General features: G+C 36.3%; 2 protein-coding genes across 3 annotated transcripts; one reads left to right on the top strand and one right to left on the bottom strand.

Annotated features, from left to right (window-relative positions):
* Positions 1-5,210: 5,210 nt before the first annotated feature.
* LOC106066661 (peroxisomal targeting signal 2 receptor-like) lies at positions 5,211-13,890 on the bottom strand. 2 transcript variants are annotated; one of them, XM_013225729.2, is made up of 10 exons: positions 13,603-13,890; positions 12,449-12,621; positions 12,031-12,066; positions 11,188-11,265; positions 10,272-10,380; positions 9,142-9,251; positions 7,768-7,881; positions 5,807-5,862; positions 5,565-5,661; positions 5,211-5,367 (listed from the first exon to the last, which is right to left on the bottom strand). In XM_013225729.2, the coding sequence occupies exons 1-10, from the start codon at positions 13,709-13,711 to the stop codon at positions 5,308-5,310; spliced, it is 942 nt and encodes a 313-aa protein (XP_013081183.2). In that variant the 5' UTR covers positions 13,712-13,890; the 3' UTR covers positions 5,211-5,307. The 2 variants fall into 2 exon arrangements, with proteins under 2 accessions (XP_013081183.2, XP_013081184.2); XM_013225730.2 differs by lacking the exon at positions 7,768-7,881.
* A 1,314-nt stretch (positions 13,891-15,204) lies between these two features.
* On the top strand, positions 15,205-15,900 carry LOC129926706 (uncharacterized). Its single transcript, XM_056032311.1, has one exon. It carries the CDS (start codon positions 15,205-15,207, stop codon positions 15,898-15,900), a length of 696 nt encoding a protein of 231 aa, XP_055888286.1.

The raw sequence follows: 15,900 nt of genomic DNA, 5'->3' as shown, positions 1-15,900 counted from the left end.
ATGGGTGCCAGAAGCTGTATTTCTACACTTTAAAAAACCTTGCTGCTGTTCACGCTATTTGGGTACACATACATCAGTTCTTCTTCGTTCTCATTTTACATGTTGGAGGGTTCAGATCAGTGATCCTATATCTGAGATGAAGTCGTCCCGAGACATGGCGTTAAACTGCGCTCCTCTTTCCTTAGCACAATTGGAGCTCAAAAGTGCCCTACTTCTTTTCTATCATTGTGTCTGCCTCCTCTTTTCCTAAGTCTGCCTTCATTGATCATCACACTGTCTCCTTAACTTTAAATTCTTACTACGTCCTAGACCAGTCCGTTTGCCGTGGACTGCGACGGGTAAGGGGGGATAAAGAGATCCTGGTGTTTGAGTGGTGGATATCTGAGGATAAACCACAACACAATACTTTGGCTCCAAGTTCCCCTAGACCTGAGACCCAGATGGCCCGCTCTGGGTCAACCGGCTGGTCATGCCGAGCTACCAGCATAAGTCGTCGACCTATGCTGGAGGGCGGTGGCTGGAGGGTCAATCAGGGAGCTGCTGTATCGGACACATGTCCGATGTAGCAGCTGACTGAGTATAGCACCTGTGTAGCCCTGGCGGGCTCATTCTGGACATCCGAATGGCCCGTCCCCTTGTTGGACTCGATGGCGGGTGGGGAGCACAGGTGCCGAATTAACCAAAATATATATGGACAAATAAACACACACAAAACTACTTGCCCCAGACCTATGTCTGGGCAAGAAACGTCGAATTGATGATAAAAAAGAGGAGGTCCCAAAAAGCTGTGCCACCTGGCCATCATTTCTGGTGGTTAGGTGCACAGAGGAGGGAAAAAGCCTGACAAAGTTGAGCCCTTTTATTATCTAGTCAGTAGTGGGAGAGCCCAAGAGTGTGTCTAAGCTACACAAAACAATGGAACTCCTTGTAGAAGTAGACAGCAAGACACACTCTGATGGGCTTTTAAGATGCAGAAGACTCTGTGATCTCCAAGTGGAAGTCATGCCACACAAGAGTCTGAACACCAGCAGAGGTGTAATCAGCTCTAGGGACCTACTGGAATGTTCCGAGAAGGAAATAGTGGAGGGCATTGAAGGACTCACCCATGTCCGGCGCATTACCAGGCGCAGGGAGGGTGAGGAGGTCAAAACCGCCACTATTATTCTCACATTCGGAACTAGGACACCGCCAGAGTATGTGAAGGCAGGATACCTACGAGTTCCAGTATCTACCACCAGGCGCTCCATTAAACCGAACAGACATGGAGGACCTATTGAAACAACTCCCCCGGCCTTATTTAATCCTTGGGGATTTCAATGCCCATAACACCATGTGGGGATCCAACAATACCGACACAAGAGGTCGTATGCTGGAGGGTATCTTCCTCCAACATGATTTATGCATACTTAATGATGCATCACCGACCTACTTGCACCCAGGAACTGGATCACTCACATGCATTGACCTCACCGTATACGTCCCCGGACTTCTGGACGATTTTAAATGGTCAGTTAGCAATGATCTACGGGGAAGTGATCACTTCCCAATCATCATTACTAACAATCTCCCTTCATTGGGACGACCTCAGCGGTGGAAACTGAATAAGGCCGATTGGGAACAATTCCAAAAAAGATGCTCCGAGGATATCACAGAAAATATCCTCCATGAACAGAACCCAGCTGATACCTTTGCTAGCAAGCTACTAAGTATAGCCAGGAAAGTTGTACCCCTAACCTCTGCAAATCCAAAACGGCCTAGCAAACCATGGTTTGATACAGCTTGCAAAAGTGCTATTGGTGATAGGAAAAAACGACTGGCTGCATTTATAAAGAATCCTTCCCAGGAAAACCTAAAGCTATTCAGGATAGCTAGAGCAAAGGCTAGACAAACCATACGGTCAGCCAAAAGGAATTCCTGGAGAAGTTTTGTCGGCAGTCTGGATGCCAAAACTTCTGCTAGAGCGGTTTGGAAGGCAGTAAGGCGAATCAAAGGGAAAGAATCAAATGCAATAGGGCATTTGAAAAACCAAGGACGAACTGTCACGTCCCCCAGAGAAATAGCTGACTGCACTTGCATCTTCAATAGCAGAAAAATCATCCACTGCACACTACACGCCAGAGTTCCAAAAAGTCAAAACCAGGGAGGAAAGACACCCCATTGATTTCAGGTCAGAGAACAATGAAGACTACAACAAACCGTTCTCGCTTGAGGAACTGAGGGAATCGCTGGACAAGTCACATGACACAGCGCCTGGAGAAGACGAAATCCATTACCAGTTCCTCAAGCACCTTCCCGAACCCTCATTGGCAGTCCTGCTAGGGGTCTATAACTGTGTGTGGCAAACAGGCGCTTTCCCAAACAGCTGGAGGAAAGCCACAGTTATACCGATACCTAAACCGGGAAGAGACGGCTCTGACCCAGTTAACTATCGACCAATAGCACTAACAAGCTGCATCTGCAAAACCATGGAAAGAATGATTAACAGTAGGCTGGTCTGGTACCTGGAAAGGAATAAAGTGATCTCAAACTACCAGTGCGGATTCCGGCAGGGGCGGACAACAACTGACCACCTGGTAAGGCTGGAAGCTTGTATTAGAAATGCATTATTCAGAAGAGAACATCTAGTAGCTGTATTCTTCGATATAGAAAAGGCCTATGACACAACCTGGAAACATGGCATTCTAAGTGACCTGGCGCTTATGGGGCTTAAGGGACACCTCCCCCGTTTTGTGGAGGAATTCCTGAAAGATCGAAAATTTCAGGTTCGAGTGGGCAACTCCGCTTCTGACACTCATGACCAGGAAATGGGTGTACCCCAGGGCAGCATTCTGTCAGTCACCCTGTTCAACATTAAAATAAATAGCATCATAAATGCGCTGTCCCCTGGCATAGAGTGCTCTTTGTATGTTGATGACTTTGTCATTCTCACTTATGGGAAAAACATGAACACCTTAGAAAGAAAATTACAGTTATGTTTAAACAAAATTCAGGGTTGGGCAAACTATAATGGTTTCAAATTCTCAGACTCCAAAACAGTTAGTATGCATTTTTGTAATCTAAGGGGACTCCACCCAGACCCTGAACTATTTATACACAAAAAGAAGATCCCTGTCGTGAAAACTACAAAATTTTTAGGCCTCACCTTAGATTCCAAATTTAATTTTCTCCCCCACATTAAGGAACTTAAGAAGAAATGCCAAAAGTCATTAAACATCTATCGGAGTCTAATTCGATCCAAGCTAGACTACGGATCCATAATATATGGAGCAGCAAGGAAGTCGTACCTAAAAATACTGGAACCAATACAAAATGCTGCCCTGCGTCTCTGTCTCGGCGCGTTTCGTACATCACCTATCCCAAGTCTCCATGTGGAGGCTGGAGAACTCCCCATGGATATAAGAATGAAAAAGCTTGCAATGCAGTATATAGTCAAGCTAAAAACCAACCCCACGAACCCTGCTTTTGACCCCATATTTAACCCCACAGAGGTAGAATTATACAATCGAAGGCCTAACGTCACACAGCCGTTGGGCCTTCGAATGAGAGAACCCATCCAAAATTTAACCCTACCCATTGACCAAATCTCTAAAATAGAAACCCCTCAGAACCCTCCTTGGCTAATGAATAAACCCAAATTAAATTTATCCCTCCTCAATTTCAAAAAAGAAAATACAGACCCAAGCATACTACAAGTCCACTTTAGGGAACTGCAGGAGAGCTACGGAGATTGTGGCACCATCTACACAGACGGATCCAAAATGGAGGGAAAGGTCGCGTGTGCCTGCTCCTTTCGGAACAAAACAATCTCCCGTAGACTCCCTGATGGCTGCTCCATCTTTACGGCTGAATTGCACGCAATATTGCTTGCACTTATGGCCGTAAAAGCATCAGAAAGGAGGAAATTTATAATCTGCTCCGACTCCAAATCTGCATTGCAAGCTTTGGGGCGGATGAAGACTGACATCCCATTGGTACATAAGAGCCTGAAGCTGTTGGACCAAATAACAGCCTTCATCTGGGTCCCCTCCCATGTTGGCATTGAAAGAAACGAAGCTGCAGACAGAGAAGCAAAGAGAGCCCTAAATCATGCGGTGTCAGGAACCCAAATTCCCTACTCGGACCTGAGACAAAGTATTGCCTCTGCCACCTATCGAGAGTGGCAGAACCGATGGGAGGCTGAGACTCACAGTAAACTCAGGCAGATGTCAGACCTTGATTTTAATGATATGACTGTATAGAATCTGGCCCTGTTGTTTAGAGAGAGAGTAGTCCTTAAGGGACTGCAGGCACGACATGGCCTAAATTGTGCCGATGTGCCTCAAATCAAACAATCAATAAATCAATCTGAGATGAACCGCGTAGTGGTTAGAGTGGCTTCCAGATCAGGCAGTTCTCCGAATAGTCTTTGGAGAGTCTTGTTCAGGTCCCTTGATTTATTATGCACCATTGAAGGGACATGGCATTCTCTGGTGATGCTCCACAAGGGCAGGCTTCGCTCGTCCCGACATTTAACTCCCAGAACATATATTGTCTCATTCAGTGAGCAAGTATTTTTTGGGGCAAACTAAACAAGTATAGGGCCTAATCACTGGTTAATGTTGACTGACTGTAATTTGACAGCAGTCACACACAGGGGTAACAGCTAGTAAGATAGTTTCACAGTTCTGGAACATTATGCACGAGTGTAAGAAGTAAAATATTGCACATTAAGTACAACTGTATATTTGTGGGGATATTGTGATATAAAAAGACAACAGCAATTTTTAAAAAATCGTAATACAGTGTATATATGAATTAAAAGACATTCTACACAGCAAGCTTATCTTTCTAAGATATATATATATATATATATATATGCGGCCCTCCATTCCCAAACCTTTTTTAATGCGGCCCTCGATACAAAAATGTTGCCCACCCCTGATTTAGAGTAAAAGAAAAGCTAACTATAATCAAGAATATAAGTTTTTCCACTACCAAGTGAGTTGTACTGGTATGTCAAAGAAATTTTTGGATGGATAGTTCTAGAGGCCAAGCATGCCCATGTGTAACCTACACATTTTGTAGCATCCAACTCGGACATGTCTATAAATAATTATCAAGTACCTCAACTCAGACATAGCCATGTATGCACGAATTCAAACTAAGTATAAAAATAAGAGTCTCCTAGCTTAACACTAACTTTGCATACAAAAACAATGTTGAAAAATAAATAAGCTTTAAAAACTGATTTTATATTTCCCAAAAAAAAAGCATTTCTTGGTCATTAGAGTTTATTATAAAATTTCTGCTACCATACTGTATTTATAGTTAAAAAACTGGTTCTGTGTGATAGATGTGGACAAGTTCATCCCAACTGCAGTCAGCCATCTGTTGAAATAAAAAAAAAAGTGTGTTTTATAATAGATGATAGATTCTGCTGTAACTATGAATAGTTAATAAACAGGGGTGATTACCTACTCTGTATTGAGGCTTAATAATTGAACATTATACCTATAGACAACCAAAGATCCATTAGGAGCACTGAATGAAGATAAAGCATAGAGAAATGAGTGATTTTAACTAACCTGGCCAGGTATGTGAAGGTTGAAATCTAAGCCATAAACAAACTCAGAGTGGTTTTCGACTGTTTGTAGACAAATTTGTTTCTGTATGTTCCATAACCTAAAACATAGATACCGGGTATAAGAGATACAATCAATGGCTTATCAAAAATTGATTTTTAGGCATAGAAGTATAATCTAATCTACATTTACTGTGTAACTAATTAAACAGTGCTACAAAATGTCAATAAAGAATAGTAACTTACTTGACAGTGAAATCATAAGAAGCTGAAGCCAATATAGCACCATTGAAAGGTGAAGCCTGTTGAGAGATGAGTTTAGCTAGTTATAACTAAGACAATTTGACACAAATCTCACATCAGACACCTCTCTTTGATATGTTGAATTAAAAAATTGATCACTGTATCAATTTGTAAAGTTAAATGCAGTATGTTCAAATTGAAGTAATTGAAGGCCATTGTCACACAGTGACCAGTCACTCAAATGGGTGTGGCTTCCAATTATACAAAAGCGAACAAAAAAAATCATTTCTAACACAAAGAAGCAGATTCAAGCACTTGACAGCTAGGGGGTGTTTGTACTCCCCGGTGGGGTTTGGGGTGGACGCCAAGCGTTTTCTTGCATTCTTCACTGCAGAAAAGCATTCTCCCGACATCTACAGATCATTATTCATCCTATTTAAAAAGGTAGATCAAATTTGGTAAAACAAAGTAACTTGTGGGCACAGGTCGATCCTGAAGTGTGACTGACAATCAAGGCACAAATACATTTTGTACAATAGGCTTGTTTCTAACTTCGTTTTGCTACAGAACTATAATTCAAGGCTCTAAACAAACAAATTTCAGAAGATGGAGGAGAAATTAAGTGGATTAATTAGATTCTATTTTAAAATTTTTAGGATTCAAGAATAGATTGTGAGTTATTGTCCCAAATTTATTTATACAATAGAAAAATATTACATTGAGTTAAGGTTGGAAAAAAGGCAACTGAAAAAATATTTGGGTTCAGAAATCATCTCAACTATTACAATTTTACTGAAAAATTTCTTATGAATTATACATTTTCCAAAACAAAGTCTTTCTTAAAATAATTATGATAAATTCATGTGCAATTACATAAACTCTGTTGCCATATTTGACTATTCTGTTTTAAAACGTCATGTTTTCGTCTGAATAAGGAAGGGGGCAGTAGAGTGAAAACGATTAATCGACTAAGAGTCCTTGCTCCTTTTTTATAATTTTTGCTGTTTGCTTTAGCATTAAAGAATATGGGGTGAGGTGACCCATTATAAGAATTTAATTTATAGCATACGGTATATATAAGTTATATTAGTGACAGATTTTTAAAAAATGTTGTAATTTCTTAACTAAAATACATAAGAAAAAGTATTGGTTTGTCTGATGGGTGGAGGGCGATTGCATGTATCATCCCTCCCACCTGGATCAACCCTCTTTCATTTTATATTTAATAATGTTAATGTTACCCCCCCACCTCACTGAATCGGTCAAGATACCACAATTACTCGAAAGTTTATTTGGGGGGGGGGGGGGGGGGGGCAGGGCGAGATTGGTGCCATCGCCCCCTCCCCACCTAACTGGATCTGCCAGTCGATTCAAGATTCAATTTTTATTGCCCATGTGCATTTAAAATAAGTGGTATTGGTGCATCTGGGAAAAACGTAATGTTTTCAATTAAATTACTATCATTCATGGACATTTGTATTTTACTGTGTTATAGTTTGTTGTGTCTAGTATAGAATTGTCAGGCATTGTTGATCCCTAAGCTGCCATTATGAGGTACCATAATGATGAAGTATACTGTTATGACTGTAGCTCAGGTTTATATATATGATGTGCTATTGTTGGGTTGGATTAGAGTTGTGGTCAGTATGAAGGCATGATGGGGCTTCATGCTGATTATTTGATGCCCCAATGTGCACAGCTTGTTGATTTAATAATTATATACAGGTATTTCAATCTCTCTTTAATCATGTAATATTTGTGGTGTCAATTTTTTGGTGTTTCCTGCACATATGCATCTCAGTTGAACATTGGCTTCATAGTATTTTCATTCTACACATCCATGTTCATTATCAAATCTATTCTTCAAAACTTTACGGCTATTGCATTGCACATAGAATGGCTGCGTGAGTTTGAACAAGCATAATGTTGTATACTAAAGGTAAATGAAATTCATCAATACTAACCCTTATTCTTCTTACTGAGTATTTATGCCCTTGTAAGTAACTAATAGGAATCATAGGATTTCTTATGTCCCAGCCTTTGATACTTCCATCAACGCTACCGGAAAATAAAGTGTACTGAAATGAAAAATGTAACTTTTTTGTTCACACACAGAGGTTTTTTTTGACTTGCAATAAACTAAATTTACTGAGGTTAAAGTTAAGAAATTAAGAATTCTCAATTTATTTGAAACTGTTCTTACTAAACTATCTTTTCAATAATTTGTGCATGAAACTTTTTGCTTTCATATGAAATAACTGCACTGAATAAAAAAAGAAAAGAAAAAATTCAACTTCAAATGATGGTTAACCAAACTTCCTACCCAATGATTTATTTTGCATAGACATAACTAAACAATGAGGTTTGGCCTATCTTTAGGACTGGAAATAGTTAATAACAAACTTTCCATTTAAAAAAATGAAAAAAACTCCAAACTTATAAATTAAAGTGATTTATATTTACTCTTCAAATTATTTGAAATCAACCCTAACCCTAAACATTCTGCTTAAAACACTTTAGAAAGTAGCAACATAGCAAGTGATATTTATTACAACAAAATGCATATGGTCTGCTGTGTGCATGACTGAGATAGAGAGAGAAGGGATAAATGAGGGGTCAGTTGGCCAGTCTTTGTCCCTTCACTAGGCCCAACCACCCAGACAATGTCACTAGAGCCTTTACATAATTAACTTATCCTATGCTACACACACACACAAAGTGATGCTAGACATCAAGTGATGGCAGCGTGTTTAAAGATTGATAAATGTTGCAGGTGACAGCTAGCTGGTTAAGGGTGTATGAAAAATGAAGTGGACAGAAAATTTTCTACTTCTGTGTTTTATTTGAACCACCATGAAACAGACATAACTGATATCAAATTTATCATAATTTTTTTCAACCAGAATAAATAGGAACAACCATCAAGAAACAGACATAACTGATATGGAATTTACCTTTTTATTCAACCAGAATAAAGGAGGAATACAATTACAGGTTGACAACTCGTAGGTCAAACAGAATTTCAATCTGTTTGGACCAATAAAATGTTCTTATCTAAATAATGAATTGAAATGAATAAAGTAAAACTTTGATTTAGGTAAGTTTCAATAATTTTGATTATAATGAAGTGGCATATGTTGTAAGACAACTAATATGTTCACTTAAAAAAAAAAAAGAAAGAAAGAATATAGCATTAACAAAAGCATTTATTAAGTTAATTAGCTCACTTAATTAAAGGACTTAACCATTTCGGTCCGTTACATCAATGAAAACAGATCTTCAGAATAGAAAGCAAACTGTGGTTATAAAATTTATATAGTTGTAAATTTCACACTTACCTCATTATATTTACACCAGTCACTTGCTAAAACTTCTTCATCATGGGCAGGTATTATAATTGCACAGCTTCGAGGATTTTTACAGTCCCATACACGAAGAGTATGATCACCTATTAAAGACGAATACATTTTAATATGATGACATATAGGCCTAACTTAATGTTATTTTTTTTAAATAGGTAGGCCTACAATGAATGGATTAAAAAATAGGTAGGCCTACAATGAATGGATTAAAAAATAGGTAGGCCTACAATGAATGGATTAAAAAATAGATAGACCTACAATGAATGGATTAAAAAATAGGTATACCTACAATGAATGGATTAAAAAATGTTAAGAATGATGTACAGGTAGCATATTAGTTTCAATAACACTAATAATAAGTTAAACAATTCAATATAGTATTAAATATATCATGCATTTAGATAGATTTCAAAAATGTTTTTAATCTTATACAAATAATATTTATTAAATATTTTTTAAAATAATTCATAAAAGTTATTTTAATAATAATAATAATCTTTGTTACCCATAAAAGTATTTGTCTTCCAATTTGTGCATTAAACCAACAATTATTTTATTTTTTTTTTGCTGTTAAAAATTTGTAATAAAAAACACTCACATCTTTTTTATTTGTAGTTATAGGATCTGGTCCATTCAGTACTACAGAAAAATGTCTTAATGTAAACAAATTTAAGGGACTAAATTTTTGAAAAAAAAAAAAAAAAATTGTGTAAAGTTATGTTGTTAAATGTACAAAGTTATTCAATGAAAAAAAAATCTGTAGACCAAGTGAAGTGGTTTTAGTTTAAATTGTCTCCCTCCAAACTCAACTTCCCATTTAATGTGAATGAATATGGAAAGGTATAAGGAATGGGAGATGGGGGAAGGAACTGGTGTTATTTTAGACTTTTGTTGAATGATCTGCAAGTTGTTTACAAGGATAAACAATATACATTTTACAGGCAGATCTAATGGAGACCACTTACACTTCAGTTCTTATTCATAGATGTGCTAAAGCAGGCCAGGGCCCTCCATGGGCTGTAGCACCACTGGGAAGGATGGATGATAGTAGCTGAGAAAGTAAAAAGGTTTATAAACTAGCAATATACATTCTTCATTGTACTTACCAGAACAAGAGGCAAAGCAACCAGGTACATGTGGTGACCAGGAAACATTATATACAATTGAACTATGACCACCAAATGTAGCTAATGATTTGTCTTGAGTAATGTCCCACTGGTTAAAAGATAAAACATATGACATTTGCATTACTTTTGATACTGTAAAAAGTTTAAATATCTATAGACAATCTTAAGGTAAAAGTTAATGAAAAAGTTTCAAATAAATTAGTTAGTTGCCACTAAAAATATAAAATAAAACAAGCTATAATATACAAAGTACCGGTAATGCTTAAGATAATTTAAATCAATATTGCAAAACCTGTAAGTCTAACAAATATAATTTTGAAATGCTTTATGCTTTTCAATTCTGAATCCTTGAATAAATACTTACATATATGTTTAGAGGCTGAAGACATAATGGTATATACAGTTGATACAGTAGAGTTAAAAAAAAAACAATGTCCAAGAAAACATATTTTTTGGGGCATTATCTTAAATTACTTTTTTGATAGGTTGTAAAAGAGCTCTATCAAAGATCTTCTGACTATTTACTAGAAAGTACTTTTTATTAGAAAATATTAGACACTATCATGAAAGCTATAACCAAATAACATCCAAGATTATCAGAAAGAAATCATGAATAGAAATGTATGGTAACTATTTCATGAACCCTTACATTTGCAGCACTAAAGATATTATTTAAACAGTCCATCCCTACTTAACATTAGAATATGCTCTAAACTGACCCCACAAAAGTCTTATTTAGACCCGCCCTCCACTATTCCATGTCCTCTGACATCATGTATGGGCTGGGATATGTAATAATCTTCATTTTCTAAAGAAAATGTTTTAGTTCATAAAATAATGTTCAATATTTTTTGTCTCTTAATAAAAAAATAAAGCTTTATAAAAACTAATTTACTAATTTAACAAATGTGTCCCAAGATCCAGTAAGAATTAGTTGTTCATTTCTTGTTTGGCTCCAGTCAACAGAATTCACCTGTTAAACAAGCAAAATACAAAAAAAAAAAAAAATATATAATAATACTATATACTATATTATATTAAGTGTATCAATTAGTTTGGATCAGTTCAGTAATTAAATTTGTAATAGATCTAGACTAACATAATAATAAATCTGGGCAATTAGAAATATTTTTACCAATTGTTTTTGTTAAGAGCTATTTCTTGCTTTTAGCTTTCTCAATACGATATTTGTCTGGATCAGTTGGATAGGGGTGGGGGAGAAAGAATGGGGTGATTGTTTTTTAAATGTATTTATAAAAAAAGTGAACGACCTAAATTCAAACTCGTGGTCTAAAGCCTTCTCAGGCTTCTCAAGCCAACACGGTAACCACTCTGCTAGCGAAGAGCATATGAACATGCAAGATTGTATAGTTTTCTATTGTTTCTATTTCATGTTTGTGTTCACTAAGCCTCAGACGATGACATATAAAGGGGACTAATTCAGCTTATACCACCACTTCATTGAAATATAATTTCTTTCCCTTGTTTGAGATACCAAACAAAATAATTAAATATCAATAGTTAATTAACTAAAAAGACATAATTGTGTGAAATTTCAGCTTGATCCGAGATTATGTATGGGAGAAATAATGTGTACAAAACGTTTTACCACACAGACACACAGATAAACAGAGTGAGTTGATATTAACCTTTGTAAAAAATTATGAATATATATATATATATATATATATATATATATATATATATATTTATAATTGTTAATTATAATTTCTCTTACCTCCTTTTCATGCTCTTTAAATATTTTAAGTAACCCCTGTGAACACAAATAATATGGATAACATGAGTAAATGATAAATAAAAAACAATTGTTCAGAAAAAGAAATGTTAGCCAAATGTAAGCTTGAAAAAATATTTTAAAAAGCAGATGAAATTATTGTGAGCTGGGGGCGATTAATGTGTGACATTGCAGTTATTTTGGTTAAATTATTCTGGAAGCTTTTAGATACATTTTATAAAACCATGTACTTGTCTATTATAGGTCTTCCTCTGCAAATATAGCCTATTATACAAGGTGCGATCAAAGTAGAGATATTTTCAAAAAAAAATTTTTACAATTTGCAATTTCAAGTGACTCCTTTTTTTTTTAGCATCTGTTATTTTAAGTTTAAAATATTATTTAATTGTATGCACTATACCTGTTGCTGTGTAACATCCCAGACCTGTAATGAGCCATCCCCTGCTGCAGTTACTAAAATATTTTCATTGTTCTCAGCCCATGCAACATCAAACAAGCCATTATTCCATTCGTAGATTTGTGTTAGAGCTATCTGGTTAGGCTGATTATCTAACACATATAATGTACCACATCCTGAGAAAATATTGCAAATTAAATTAAGATAATTACTGGATGGTTTGTAAAGATACTATAATATAATCTAAAAATTAACATAATTTTGTAAATAATGCTGTTAAATGTGCTATAATTATATACGACTATTAAATTAACAATAATTAGATTAAAAAATATTTATGTTATAAATAATTAGACTAATGCTGTTAAATGTGCTATAATTATATATGACTATTAAATTAACAATAATTAGATTCAAAAATATTTATGTTATAAATGATTATGTCTATTACTGGATCTAGATTACTTAATTTATATAACATTAACAGCCACAGTGTACTCAGTATATATATCTATCTCTTTTTCTCTCTGCTTATATTAATTTATATAAGCACAAAGGTACCTATCATGAATATAGGCTACTAAAATTTACAGGTCAAAAGTATGTGTGTGGAAGTTTTAAAAACTATAAAGACTTTAAATTTAAAAAATTGGCCAACCTTTTCAGTTCAGTTTTTTTGGCAGGACAGAAAAGTGAAAATTTTAATAGAGATATAGATCTAGGTTCATGTTTAAATCTTAAAGGCAAAGGAATTGGTTTACATCTAGCTGTTTTTGGGACATCTATTGTGTCATCTTGATTTTGGAATTTTCAAACCTATAAAGTAATTATCATATTATGCTAGAGAAGTAGATTTTTTATGCTAGTAAATACTAATAAATATAAATAATATTAAAAAATAGATCTAGTCATAGATAGATCTCTTAATTATTATAAAAAACAGACGTTTTACGTTACTTCAAAAATGAAAAAAGAAGATGATTATAAGTATCTAAATGATAGAATACTTATTTTATAATATTATAACTTAAGTAATAAGTAATATACGATAGATCAGATACTGGGTATGATCATATTGTAACTAGATCCAATACTAGTTACTACTATACTTAATAATAATTAATACGTCTAGATTTTACGTTCCCGTTTCAGTTCACCTGCTATTCCATAATACTGGGAAGAGACACACGCCAAACGATTGTGCATATATGGAGAAAATTTAACCGAATAACCATGTCTTGACTTTGTTCTGAACGATGAATTCATATATTTAAAAAAAAAGATCTAATTGGATAGATGTAGATCTATTAAAGATCTAGAATCTAGTAACAAGTCTATCAATATACACTACGTCTACTGTAACACAGGAGTAGATCATCATCAGTGTAAAACTGTAAACATTTATTCACTACATTATTTCGGCGACCTAATGACCCTTGAACTTTTGACTACAATACTCATCATAAATTATGTATGTCAGTGCTTGCAGTGAAGTTGTATAACAAGACCCAGATTCAGGGTATTTCTACCAAGCAATATCCATCTATTTTACATGCACTTTTGTTTTGGTAGCATCAGTCACAGTTCGTGCATCGAAGTAGTCCTGGCTTTTGACTATTAAATAAGGAGATTTCTTCCTCTTTTCAGATTCTACAACCGCTTGGGCCCTTTTTGCTATCTGCGAGAATCGTACCAACACTCAACATTCTGTCCGATCATGGGCTACCACTTATTTAGTAGCGTACCATGGTATCCGTGGACTTGTGTTCATGATTATGATGGTTCTCCGCTCCCGTAGCTTGAGTTTAACCAAATGCATCTATGGTTTAACGAAAACCTAATCAACCTATCCTGTATGCATGGGCGTAGTCCGGGGGGGGGATTTCGGGGATCAACCCCACCCCCCCGAAATGCACGTTTGGATTGCTGAATCTAGGAAGTGACATTACTTTTGTTGAAAGGGTCTTAATTTCTTCAGCAGATTCCCGTATTTGCAGTCCAGACTTTAGTAGTTTCTTCTAATAAACTATATTGATTTGGCGCAGCTAGGAGATTTGACCAGATTTCCAGATAAGCAAAAAGTTCATACTTTTCCACTGCATGAAGAAGATTTTGTGCATTTCTTCTAGTACCCCTTCGTTCAGTTGTTGATTCAGAATGTTTCTCCAACAGCTTGGATATGATTTTGCCGACCGTAGCTTCTTCTCTTGCAGATCACCTTGTATTACTCTCCTTTGTTAAACTCCCGGCTCCAGCTTTTTTCGGTTTTGCGGAAATAGTTGAACAATTCATGTACAGTTCCAAAAAATGGTGACAATTGCTGGATCTATCTCACAGAATTAAGAGCGGCCAGGTTTGGAAGACCATCACTTGCCTCATCATCACTTACTTCAGATGTTTTCTCTGACTGTGGTAAATGGTATACCCCTGGAGTCTCTTCAGCACTACTTCTCTCACCAAGAGACATTTTCACTTCTTCGACTGCAGTATCTTTGTATGAATCATCTGAATAGTGATACTGTTGTGTATTTATGTTTCCTGTTGTGTGTTGTGAACTGATCTGTTCTAGTGTGTCAAAATGTCATGGTGTCCAGGTCAGCTTGTGTGTGTGTGTGTGTACTGTGTTATTGTGAACTGTTTTGTCATTCTTGTTCAATAAAGCCTAGCTTCAAGACATGTCTTCCTGTAGTGTTTTATTAGGTCACTACAATTTTATTGAACAGGAATCTTGTGGATTAATTGTGCTTCTAACCTTAAGTATGGATCGTTTTCTAAGACCTGAAAGATTGGTGGTGGATCCTAATGATCCGGACTCTCAAAGGATCTGGAAGCACTGGCTTCACACATTTGAAAAATTCGCATTAAAACTAGCTGTGCCAGAAGGTGAGAAGTTCGATCTACTATGTAACTTTATCTCACATGCTGTGTACGAATTGATATCTGAATGTACTGACTTTGAATCTGCTGTAAACACACTAAACGGACTCTATGTCAAACAAACCAATGAGGTTTATGCTCGCTATCTCCTATCCAACTGTAAACAGGAAACAGGACAGAGTGTTGTCAGATATATTCAAAGATTGAGATTGCTAGCTAAAGACTGCCATTTCAGAGCCGTCTCTGCCCTCGAAAACCAGAACGAGGCCATCAGAGACGCATTCGTTAGTGGCATGTCATCACCAGAGATTAGGCAGAGACTTTTAGAGTACTCATCTCTGGACCTCGCAAAGTCACTGGAGGTAGCTAGATCTCTTGAGATGGCACAGAAACATTCTGTGACATATAACTCGCAACAAGCCACTACTTTTCAAACACCACAAGCACAACAATCCACTACGTCGGAATTGCCGCTTTGCTCTGCTGTAGAGGACACGATTGATTCGACACCCGTTACCATAGCTGCAGCTCAAGACAAGTGCTACTTTTGTGGAGGTGCTATCCACTCTCGTAGCTAA

The sequence above is a fragment of the Biomphalaria glabrata genome, chromosome 6, assembly GCF_947242115.1.
Source record: "Biomphalaria glabrata chromosome 6, xgBioGlab47.1, whole genome shotgun sequence".
NCBI lineage: Eukaryota > Metazoa > Mollusca > Gastropoda > Planorbidae > Biomphalaria > Biomphalaria glabrata.
The sequence above is the reverse complement of the archived record's forward strand: the minus strand, read 5'-3'. Positions and strand labels throughout refer to the sequence as shown.

Bases quoted from the DNA above. Each gene is read 5' to 3' on its own strand.
- LOC106066661 (XM_013225729.2), bottom strand. From the start codon at position 13,711: ATGAATTCATCGTTCAGAACAAAGTCAAGACATGGTTATTCGGTTAAA. The intron at 11,266-12,030 runs GTAAGAGAAATT...CTTGTTTAACAG, and splicing joins TTAAAGAGCATGAAAAGGAG to GTGAATTCTGTTGACTGGAG. The intron at 5,863-7,767 runs GTTAGTATTGAT...ATCTCTCAACAG, and splicing joins ACTCAGTAAGAAGAATAAGG to GCTTCACCTTTCAATGGTGC.
- LOC129926706 (XM_056032311.1), top strand. From the start codon at position 15,205: ATGGATCGTTTTCTAAGACCTGAAAGATTGGTGGTGGATCCTAATGAT.